The 12,305-nt window shown below is 40.5% G+C and overlaps 1 protein-coding gene across 1 annotated transcript in view; it reads right to left on the minus strand.

Annotated features, from left to right (window-relative positions):
• Nucleotides 1–12,305, minus strand: part of LOC124803260 (putative neural-cadherin 2) — a 169,723-nt gene that overhangs the window by 61,406 nt on the left and 96,012 nt on the right. Inside the window, exon 5 of the mRNA XM_047264444.1 lies at nucleotides 5,446–5,632. Within this exon, the coding sequence (XP_047120400.1) occupies nucleotides 5,446–5,632 (187 nt within the window). The remainder of the gene's footprint in view (nucleotides 1–5,445; nucleotides 5,633–12,305) is intronic.

The raw sequence follows: 12,305 nt of genomic DNA on the forward strand, positions 1-12,305 counted from the left end.
ACAAGACTTAACTTACCCTCTTCTTACATGATATACTTTTTGCCATGGATATAGATAAGCAAATTGTTTCTAAACTTCTGATTCATCTATGGCCACCATAGAAAATATATTCCTATGATGTAACACAAGTTGTGACTAGATTGAAAATTTCTTGTCAGCCAGGATATAACACGTCATCCTGTATGGAAAATTTCCTACACTGCCTTGTGTGCCTAGGAAGTGTAACAGAACTAGTACTGTACATGTTACACACAAATGAGGTAGTGGATGGTAGTAATTGCTATCTCAGACTTTTCACAGATAAAGTCATTATCTCTGAGGATATTTGACCTGTCAAATACTGCAGTGTATTCCAGTTAGATCTTGACAGTATAGCCAGTATGGTGTAAAGACTGGCAAAAATGTAAAAAACTGTAGAATTAAAAAAAAGAACATATATATATAACGTATTTTTGACTGCAGCATTGTTGTGTCATACAATCACTTTGGAGCAACAATGTGTACAGATATGAATTGGAACGATAACATTTGCTTAATTGTAAATAAAGCAAATGGTAGGCTTCCATTCATTGGTGGAATACTGGGAAACTGCATGTAGTTTACACAAGAAACAGCATGCAGAACACTTGCGCATCTCATATCTCAGTATTGATTAGTTGCATGGGATTCATATCAAATTGCACTAATAATAAATGAAGAGCATACACCAAGAAGTGTGAAAATGAAAAAAAGGCTTGTTTGATTGGTAAAAATTGTGTAATAGAAATGTTTATACTGTAAGAAATATTTCACAGCAACCTGATCAGAAAACTCCAAATATTGCATTTCAGTGTAGAAACTATGAATATTCTTCAGTCTCTTATTAATCAGTCCCACAGCGATTGTGAGGATGGAAATAGGCCAATAACAGCTTTCACAGAGGTGTATGAGATGCCATTCTTCTCAGATTGCATCTATGAATGAAATGGGAAGAATACCTTATTTTGTACAATAACAATTGCCCTCTGCCAAGCATTATACAGTGATTCTTAAAATATAAATGTACAACATACTGACAACTATTCTGTAAGAAATTTCAAGTGGTTTCAATTTCAGCACTGAAAATATGTTTCCTCTCATTGGCTTTATGAAACAGATATGTTTTCAATGCCATATGTATTGTGAAGGGAAAGTGCCCTGGCTGGTACCATCCCTATTCTAGACCTTAGCCATCCTTCAAGCACATATATGGGAGGAGAAAGGAAAAAAAGACAGTGCCACACTATTTGCCTCCAGACCACATTATTGTCAGTATTAAGTTTGTTGAAAATGCACAAATCCTTAGAGGTCTAACAGCTGGCCTTTCGTCAATATCTTGACCATTGTAGCAGCACACAGGCTACACTGCGTGCAATTGTTCTTTAGTGTTTCTAGAAGGGTATGAAGAGACTAGAGGAAGGAATTTCTACATAGCATAGGTTCTTGCCTGGAAAATACTGGTGCACAGGGAGTAAGTTGTACCTCCCTTCAATAACACGGCAATAAGTTAAATGGGATTTATCCCTTGCACAACACCTACAGAGACAGGGGTACAAAGTGCTTAATGTTTCATGTAATTGAAACTGAAATTTTATCATGCTTTAACAAGCGGAATAGTGATATTTATTTGCAAATGGTCACTATTGCATTGCAGTAATTTGATCACTAAGTTTCCCTGTGACTAAATAATAAACAATATTAACTGAAGTAGGGTACTGTAACATGGAGTAACTATGGAAATGTTTTGCAGTTTTTTTGTGGATACATGAAGACTTTGTTTCGATATAAAATTGACCTTCCGTTTTCCAAACATGGACGTCGTTCTACTTCATGGGCATTGATATTTGTATAACTGCTAACAATGAGTGTCCCTATTTCACCCCAGTAACATCGAGAAAGCACATCTTCTCTTTGAAATACTAAGACAAATCAGTTTTTCACATTGTTACACATTAATCATTGAATCATGAATACATGAAAAAAATAGTGTATGCTATGGTAAATTTATTACAACTATTTATTGTGGCTAATCAGCATAAAATTTATAGATAAACATCTTACAACAATACAAAAGTGAGTTTAATTTTGATAATAATGAGGTTTACACCCCAAACTCAAATTCCTGCAAAAACTGAAGAGTTCAATGTAAATCAGAAGCTCAGACACACTTTTTATGCCTCAAAAACCAAGTTGTTTGGGTGGCCTGATCAGCTGTACTATTAAATCTAAGCAGTAAATTTCATCAAGTTTAGTTGGCCATTCCAAAACACCCCAAACTCCCTCATGGCAGTGGTTAGTATATCACCATTGTCTCCCATCTTAGTTATCTGTCTTTGATAAAGCTCACATTCATAATATACCAGAAGATACAGTCCCACAGCCAGGCTTTGGAGGCTACATTCATGTTGTGGGTGCAACACTGTGAGTATGCATTCACTGCTAAAATCACTGAATTCATCATTTACATTTATGCTGTTTTCACTGTCTTGTAATGATGAGACAATGTGGCCACCATGAGTACTACTGCTTGATGTCTTCTTCCCTGATACACTATTTTGAGCTTCTGCATGATCTAATGGCAGTGGCTGATGTTGGAATGGTGCTTCAGTTTCGAGTTCCTCTGCCAAGAGATTCTCTTCTGGGAAGGGATTGGGGGGAGGGGGCTTTCAGTCTCTTCATTGTCACTGTTTGGTGATTACCTTTGGTTATTTCCTCCTGTTTCTTTGCAATCTGTTGTAAGAAACTATCTCCTATGAGGGAAGAATGGATATGTCCAGGCTCTGTGAAAGCAACCATTAGAGGGCCATTTGTGTGTCAGTAGGATAAATTTCTGCCTTGGGGAATCCAGCAGTCATGTTGCCTGGACCATTGTACAAATGATCCACATTTTCTTTGGCTGTGTGGGAAACTGTTCCTTGGCTACAGATGTACAGTGTCTTCCAGTGGCCGTCTTCTCGCAGTCTTAAGCATTTTTCTCCAGGCAACTTTCATTCAGTATAAGTATGCCACATCCAGTGGCTGCAGGACATGTGTAGAATTTGGAGAAAGTGCTAGGAATTTCATGTTGCCTTTCTGGAACAGTATTAGTACCTCTAAATTAATGTGGGAACAAAGGTTGTTACCAATAACACCCTTTGATTCTTCCTGGCTCTTCACAATAGGCAACATTAATGATGTGAACCAGTTGTCAAAAGTGTGTCCACCAAACCACCGTAACTTGGATTGATTGCAGTGGGCACCGGAGAGATCACTTTCAGTCCAAGTTGTCCATATTTTCTCTGTTTTACAGTTGACATAAGGTGGCACAATATTCCCTGCTGCACACACGCATTATTGGCATGCATGCCTTAGATGAATTTTGTATGCTCTCAGGGTACTTAGCTTCCCTCTTTGCACTCAATATCTTCATCTATTGCTGCTCTTGAGCGTGAAATTTTTTCCAAAGTTCTCTGGGTCAACACTGATTTGTGTCTTTGCACGATTCCTTCTGTCCAATCCTTTCCAGGTGAATCTCACTTCCTTTTTCCCACTGCAGTCCAAATATTAGAAGGGCTTGACAATACACAGCAGACTGACGGCATTGGCAGGAAATCCATAATTCGATACAGCAACGATGTGCATCACATATCGCAGCTCCTCATATGTAAAGACGTGAGCTCTACCGACAGCATTGAAGTGTTTCTCTTGGATCTTGCAGTGTAATGTGTTTTTGCGATTCCAAAATTTTGGTGCTGCTTGACGAATCGACGAAGTTTTGATTCTCATTGCTTACAAGGTTTCATACATCTGCCCCTGTATAATTCTTGTCTGGTCGTGTTACAAGAGCATGTTTTGGATTGCTGGGAATGGCTGGTCAAGTGTGATACTAAAACAAAGTGGGTGTACTTGTTACAGCAGACTTTGGGACAGTCCCAAAGTTGCGCCACTCTGTGTTGACTTTTTACGGTTTTGACTTTGTACAGTAATACATGCAAAGTAAAAATATTACAGGGAAAGAAAAGTGGTGTCAGAAGATGTAATTCTCAAAGTAAATACCTGTCAGTAATGTAAAATGCGCAGTTTTCTCTTGATGTATGAAAATTTCCGGTAAACAACCAACGTCGAAAAATCGGCGCGAAAAGCAAAAACCATCTACTCAGACGACAGTGGCACGATAGCTTCCAAATGTTGGCATCCGATGCCCCCACTTACTGGCTTAGCGTCTGCTCTCGTTTCAAAAGCCGATAATGAAGCGTTGTCCCAATGTTATCTCCCTATCCCATAGTTACTCCATTTTACGGTAAATAAGCATTGCCTCTTTCACAGTGTCCTTTATTAAAGATTTCGCAAGGTTAACCCTCCCTTTTCAGGCTTTTCACTGTGGAGAATCACAACGACATAGCATAGAATGGGTAACCAGTCTCTAATTGTACTGGCTGGGCACCAGCATATCTGAGTATTTTGAGACTATTATAGATTACTGAAGACGGAGGATTAAATGTCGATTCACAGTGAACGTCCACGGAACAGAACATCACAAACAAATGGATGTACGTTCATACTGCAAGCAACATCACTTTTCTCAGCCTAGTGAAGAACAGTCTAAAGCGAGGTTATGAGACAACATCCGTGATGCAAAATGTCCGGATAATAGAACCAGTCAGAATTAAGAAATCAGCAGTGGTATTGAGTCTATTAAAGGAAAAAACAGAATTCACAACCCATGTTACTGACAAATGTTGTATGGTAAATTTTATATGGTGCTGAGATGCGAAAGAATAGGAAAACAAACACCCGAACATTCCAAAAAATTGACATGTATTTTCTAGAAGTTTTGAAATCGCTCCAACTGAAATTGAATGGCAATACATTGAACGTTTTTACCATATCTATTGTATTTTGTTCCCCAACTAAATGACAAATAATTTCTAAAGAACTGCATTTTTCTCCTTGCATAGAGCTGACCTTTTCACTATCAAAAAAGGTTTTCAGAGAAAATTGTTTCATCAGGTTACGTTTTTACCCACGTACTGCATAGTTTTTTTCTTCTTTACGGTATTGTATAGCAGCCAATAAAGGAAGAAGAATACACAAAAGCACAAAATACACTACAGTGTTTTAACGTGTGCGAGAGCGACAAGAATAGGTTGGTTAACTTCCGATGTTGACAAGCGACGCCACTTTCCGCAATTTCATGACGTAGACGTTTGCCTGTCTCGTTTCATTTTCTAGTGTGAGTCGACTTTAGTCTCCCAAAACTGGTGTGGTGGCATTTAAGAAAGGCAGTGGTGAATTTAATTTACTATAATTAAAAACTGTCAAAGGCGAGTCACAAAGGAGTAAACTAATTTTCTGAATGCATTGCGCTTCTGTTTCCACTTATTAAATCAACAAACTGATAGCGATTTAGGCAATGTCGCCTCTGTTGCATTGTAGATTACATCTCACCGGATGAGCTGTTCTCAGTCACGGAGCCCCAGTAGAGCGCTTGCGGGAAGACGGGCGCGTTGTCGTTGACGTCTGTGACGGCGATGTGGACGTCGGCATACCCCACCAGTCCCTGGCCCGCCTCGTCCTGAGCGAAAGCCGTGAAGCGCCAGTGCGGTCTCCCATCCGGCGGATCGCGGTCCAGCGCCTGATATGTGCAACAATAATCTCACCTCTATAGCAGTAACGAAGCTCAGTACTGTTGGTCATTTACACACACACATACACACACACACACACACACACACACACACACACACACAGAGAGAGAGAGAGAGAGAGAGAACTGCATGCAATTTCAAAACATGGAAGGCAAGCTAGCAGCATAGTTGACGAAGTAGTGTTTGGTTCATTGTTGAGTTCAATTACAGGACGATTGTTAAGGTCTCTTTTCGCAACTACTGAATCGTTGTGTTTCACATCGATTCGTATACAAATTAATATTGCATTGGTTGTTAGCTGGCGAAAAGAGGTCACGACGGAAAGATTCGTAGATGTAATGCTAATCTTCTAGGTTAATGTCCGTATTCATGATTTAATATTAAAATATATTCTGTTTGACAACTGCAAAGAAACAACTGGCACTCGCCAAGGACCAACTGCCAGTTGATAACAGGACAACATACAACTGCTACGGAACGCCAGACCAACGACAGTAAATGGAAATGTAGAGGGCGAAGCGTGTTAATTGCAGCGAAGCTTGTGCGCTTTGTATGCATTCGACGGTTCATGCAGTACGGTATTCGACGAAGGTTGTTTTGGTAACCGAGTAGTATAGTACTCCGGGTGGTAAAGGCAACAAGCCTGCAAGACATCATTTGAGTGCTTACGATCGTGAACGAGCAGTTGAATGGCTCAAGGCCGGTAAAAGTGTCACTACTGTGACCGCAATAATGGGTGTGTCCAAAAATGTGTCATCTCGCGATTAAAAACGGCCGCTGAAATGCTACGTGACAGCATGTCGCTGGTCGCAGAAGGATCACCACACTGTAAGACGTCAATACATAGCCCTATTGTCGGGCAGAAACACGATCTCGTAGTTTGGTGTTGGACAGTGTAGTTAACGGTCGCGAAGGCTAGCAGTGGACGGCAATTCCTGCATTCACAAGTGAGGGAATTTGTTGTTCGTGTGCGGGATTAATTTGAAAGTGGGAGGTGTAATGAAGGACCTATTCTCCCTGTGTCAAATGTAGTGCAACGAACAGCCGATGCGCTTGGTATTGGAACAGCTACATTGAAACGCGTGACTAAGGAAAAACATATAGGCCTTGACAATGGTGAGAAAGACTTCAAGCTTAGCACGTGAGGTAAACGCAGAAAGGGTACGAAGCGAGTGACAGGTATTGACAATTTTAATCAGTGTGCTATTCGAGACCTTATTTCCAGTTATTACGGTAAAGGTGAATTACCAACTAGCAAAAAACTTATAGTTTCTCTTCGTGAAGCAGGGCTGTTTTCCGGCGGTAAGACGTCGCTTTCTTCGGTTCTGATTCCTTTAGGCTTCAGGTATAAAGCATACAACAATCGTAAATTTGTAATGGAGAGGACGGACATAGTAATTTTGCGCTGCAGTTTCCTGAGAAAAATGTGCAATATTGTCTTTGACAAAGTCATATTTACGGATGAGACTTGGATCACTACAAACCAGTGTTTCACACGTTTGGACTGACGACACGAGTTCTTCAGTTCTAAGACAATCAACCGGGAAAGGTGGCAAATTAATTGTTTGCCACGCTGGAACAAGTGCAGGGTTCATAAATGGTGCTTTGTGGGATTTCAATTCGAAGAAGCTGGGAAATTTTCGTGAAGAAATGAATGCCGCGAATTACATCTCATGGTTTCCAGATAAACTTCTTCCGAATATTCCTCCCGAGTCTATTATAATGATAGATAATACACCTTATCGTTCTACTCAGTGGACAAAGCGCCGACTATGTCAAATAGAAAAGCTTGTTAAGCTTAACAATCCACAAACTCTTGTACACACAGTCGACGAAATCGCTAGAGTCGCTGGTCACAAAGCTATTCGTTTGCCATCATACCATTGCACGTACGATGCCACTGATCTTCTTTGGGCTCAAGTGAAAGGAAATGAGGCGAGAAATAACACGTGTCCACCTTTCTCACAAAGCAAGGAGTTAAAATTGCTTCATCAAGCTTTGACTGAAGTTATAACAGATATGTGGCGATCCGCGGTTCTCCACACGAAAAAAATCGTTGAAGACGCTTGGGAGAGAGGATTTTTGGAAAACATTATTGTTAATCTTGGTGAAGCAGATGATGATACGAGTGCCAGCAGCAATTCGGAGGACGAGGTTTCAGCTTCTCGAGAAATTTCCAGCGCCTGCTCCGACTATGAAAATCTTGGCGTGTCTCCTTTTTCGGATTGACGCACTACATGGTGAGTTCACAATTCAGTTATTTAATATTCTCCTCCCCCCATGAACCATGGACCTTGCCGTTGGTGGGGAGGCTTGCGTGCCTCAGCGATACAGATGGCCGTACCGTAGGTGCAACCACAACGGAGGGTATCTGTTGAGAGGCCAGACAAACATGTGGTTCCTGAAGAGGGGCAGCAGCCTTTTCAGTAGTTGCAGGGGCAACAGTCTGGATGATTGACTGATCTGGCCTTGTAACATTAACCAAAACGGCCTTGCTGTGCTGGTACTGCGAACGCCTGAAAGCAAGGGGAAACTACAGCCGTAATTTTTCCCGAGGAAATGCAGCTTTACTGTATGATTAAATGATGATGACGTCCTCTTGGGTAAAATATTCCGGAGGTAAAATAGTCCCCCATTCGGATCTCCGGGCGGGGACTACTCAAGAGGACGTCGTTATCAGAAGAAAGAAAACTGGCATTCTACGGATCGGAGCGTGGAATGTCAGATCCCTTAATCGGGCGGGTAGGTTAGAAAATTTAAAAAGGGAAATGGATAGGTTAAAGTTTGATATAGTGGGAATTAGTGAAGTTCGGTGGCAGGAGGAACAAGAATTTTGGTCAGGTGATTACAGGGTTATAAATACAAAATCATATAGGGGTAATGCAGGAGTAGGTTTAATAATGAATAAAAAAAATAGGAGTACGGGTTAGCTACTACAAACAGCATAGTGAACGCATTATTGTGGCCAAGATAGACACAAAGCCCATGCCTACTACAGTAGTACAAGTTTATATGCCAACTAGCTCTGCAGATGATGAAGAAATTGATGAAATGTATGAAGAGATAAAATAAATTATTCAGGTAGTGAAGGGAGACGAAAATTTAATAGTCATGGGTGACTGGAATTCGTCAGTAGGAAAAGGCAGAGAAGGAAACATAGTAGGTGAATATGGATTGGGGGGAAGAAATGAAAGAGGAAGCTGCCTTGTAGAATTTTGCACAGAGCGTAACTTAATCATAGCTAACACTTGGTTCAAGAATCATGAAAGAAGGTTGTATACCTGGAAGAATCCTGGAGATACTAAAAGGTATCAGATAGATTATATAATGGTAAGACAGAGATTTAGGAACCAGGTTTTAAATTGTAAGACATTTCCTGGTGCAGATGTGGATTCTGACCACAATCTATTGGTTATGAACTGCAGATTGAAACTGAAGAAACTGCAAAAAGGCGGGAATTTAAAGAGGTGGGACCTGGATAAACTGAAAGAACCAGAGGTTGTAGAGAGTTTGAGGGAGAGCATAAGGGAACAATTGACAGGAATGGGGGAAAGAAATACAGTAGAAGAAGAATGGGTAGCTGAGGGATGAAGTAGTGAAGGCAGCAGAGGATCAAGTAGGTAAAAAGACGAGGGCTAATAGAAATCCTTGGGTAACAGAAGAAATATTGAATTTAATTGATGAAAGGAGAAAATATAAAAATGCAGTAAATGAAGCAGGCAAAAATGAATACAAACGTCTCAAAAATGAGATCGACAGGAAGTGCAAAATGGCTAAGCAGGCATGGCTAGAGGACAAATGTAAGGATGTAGAGGCTTGTCTCACTAGGGGTAAGATAGATACTGCCTACAGGAAAATTAAAGAGACCTTTGGAGAGAAGAGAACCACTTGTATGAATATCAAGAGCTCAGATGGCAACCCAGTTCCAAGCACAGAAGGGAAGACAAAGGTGGAAGGAGTATATAGAGGGTTTATACAAGGGCGATGTACTTGAGGACAATATTATGGAAATGGAAGAGGGTGTATATGAAGATGAAATGGGAGATAAGATACTGCGTGAAGAGTTTGACAGAGCACTGAAAGACCTGAGTCGAAACAAGGCCCCGGGGCTAGACAAAATTCCATTAGAACTACTGATGGCCTTGGGAGAGCCAGTCATGACAAAACTCTACCATCTGGTGAGCAAGATGTATGAGACAGGCGAAATACCCACAGACTTCAAGAAGAATATAATAATTCCAATCCCAAAGAAAGCAGGTGTTGACAGATGTGAAAATTACCGAACTATCAGTTTAATAAGTCACAGCTGCGAAATACTAACGCGAATTCTTTACAGACGAATGGAAAAACTGGTAGAAGCGGACCTCAGGGAAGATCAGTTTGGATTCCGTAGAAATGTTGGAACACGTGAGGCAATACTAACCTTACAACTTATCTTAGAAGAAAGATTAAGAAAAGGCAAACCTACGTTTCTAGCATTTGTAGACTTAGAGAAAGCTTTTGACAACGTTAACTGGAATACTCTCTTTCAAATTCTGAAGGTGGCAGGGGTAAAATACAGGGAGTAAAAGGCTATTTACAATTTGTACAGAAACCAGATGGCAGTTATAAGAGTCGAGGGGCATGAAAGGGAAGCAGTGGTTGGGAAAGGAGTGAGACAGGATTGTAGCCTCTCCCCGATGTTATTCAATCTGTATATTGAGCAAGCAGTAAAGGAAACAAAAGAAAAATTCGGATTAGGTATTAAAATTCATGGAGAAGAAGTAAAAACTTTGAGGTTCGCCGATGACATTGTAATTCTGTCAGAGACGGCGAAGGACTTGAAAGAGCAGTTGAACGGAATGGACAGTGTCTTGAAAGGAGGATATAAGATGAACATCAACAAAAGCAAAACGAGGATAATGGAATGTAGTCAAATTAAATCGGGTGATGCTGAGGGGATTAGATTAGGAAATGAGATACTTAAAGTAGTAAAGGAGTTTTGCTATTTAGGGAGTAAAATAACTGATGATGGTCGAAGTAGAGAGGATATAAAATGTAGACTGGCAATGGCAAGGAAATCGTTTCTGAAGAAGAGAAATTTGTTAACATCGAGTATAGATTTAAGTGTCAGGAAGTCGTTTCTGAAAGTATTTGTATGGAGTGTAGCCATTATGGAAGTGAAACATGGACGATAACCAGTTTGGACAAGAAGAGAATAGAAGCTTTCGAAATGTGGTGCTACAGAAGAATGCTGAAGATAAGGTGGGTAGATCACGTAAGTAATGAGGAGGTATTGAATAGGATTGGGGAGAAGAGAAGTTTGCGGCACAACTTGACTAGAAGAAGGGATCGGTTGGTAGGATATGTTTTGAGGCATTGGAGGGCAGCGTGGAGGGTAAAAATCGTAGAGGGAGACCAAGAGATCAATACACTAAGCAGATTCAGAAGGATGTAGGTTGCAGTAGGTACTGGGTGATGAAGAAGCTTGCACAGGATAGAGTAGCATGGAGAGCTGCATCAAACCAGTCTCAGGACTGAAGACCACAACAACAACAACAACAACAATATTCTCGTGCATAAACTCGAACTGCCTTCTTATGTAAAGTAAGAATTTCAGGAAATTTATTTCGGCACATATCACGAGTGTTTGTTACATTTCCTTTAGGGAAAGATTTTAATAAATGATACAACTTTGTAATATTTTTTGACGCTTAACTACCGCAGTTTGAAAGTGATTCCTCGATAAAATATGTATTACAAGAACAATCAGTGACGATTTTAGCAAAGGGTAATTAATATGTTGCCATAACTATTTACTCTCTCGTATTGCTTTATTTAACCATTAGTTTCTTAAGATACGCACACATATGTTTCTGAACTTGTTTAAAAGGTATATTACGTCTATCGGAAATGCAGCGCTTTCAACAACTTACGGCGAACTGCGGAACGGAACCGTGCAATGACACAGCTATCATTAATTAACATTGGGAATTTTAAGAATAAATATTAAGTCACGAATCTTGGTAGCAACTCACTTTATAGATAAATATCCTTCAGTAATAACACTTCTTGCACGTGCTATGAAACAAAAAAAAAAAAAAAAACAAAAAAAAAAAAAATGAAAGGAAAGACACGCAAAATAAATGCGAAAAGTGTCGGTCATGTTTTCTCATCTGTATTGCCGTGTGTGTCTCACGGAATCAAATTCCCTCTTTGATTGTCGTCGGCCTCTGTAAGTGGACAGACGAGGTCGCTCTGTAGTTTTTCGTGCTGTACGTGTCCCTTCACGTTTCCACTTCACAGTCACATATACCATTGGAAACAGTGGACTAGGGATGTTTAGGAGTGTGGAAATGTCGCGTACAGATGTATGACACAAGTGACACCCAATCACATGACCACGCTCGAAGTCCATGAGTTCCGCGGAGCGCCCAATTCTACTTTCTCACGATGTCTAATCTACTGAGGTCGCTGATATGGAGTACCTGGCAATAGGTGCCAGCACAATGCATCTAATATGAAGAACGTATGTTTTTTGGGAGTGTCCGGATACTTTTGATCACATAGTGTATGCTCCCGCCGACTGTTGCAAACGCGTCCGTGACCTCTTTGGTCAAGAGCGAGGGCATAATTTGCAAGAGGAAGGGAGGCCAGCTGTATCGTAGTGACATTTTAACT

Source organism: Schistocerca piceifrons, chromosome 6 (genome assembly GCF_021461385.2).
Source record: "Schistocerca piceifrons isolate TAMUIC-IGC-003096 chromosome 6, iqSchPice1.1, whole genome shotgun sequence".
Lineage (NCBI taxonomy): Eukaryota > Metazoa > Arthropoda > Insecta > Orthoptera > Acrididae > Schistocerca > Schistocerca piceifrons.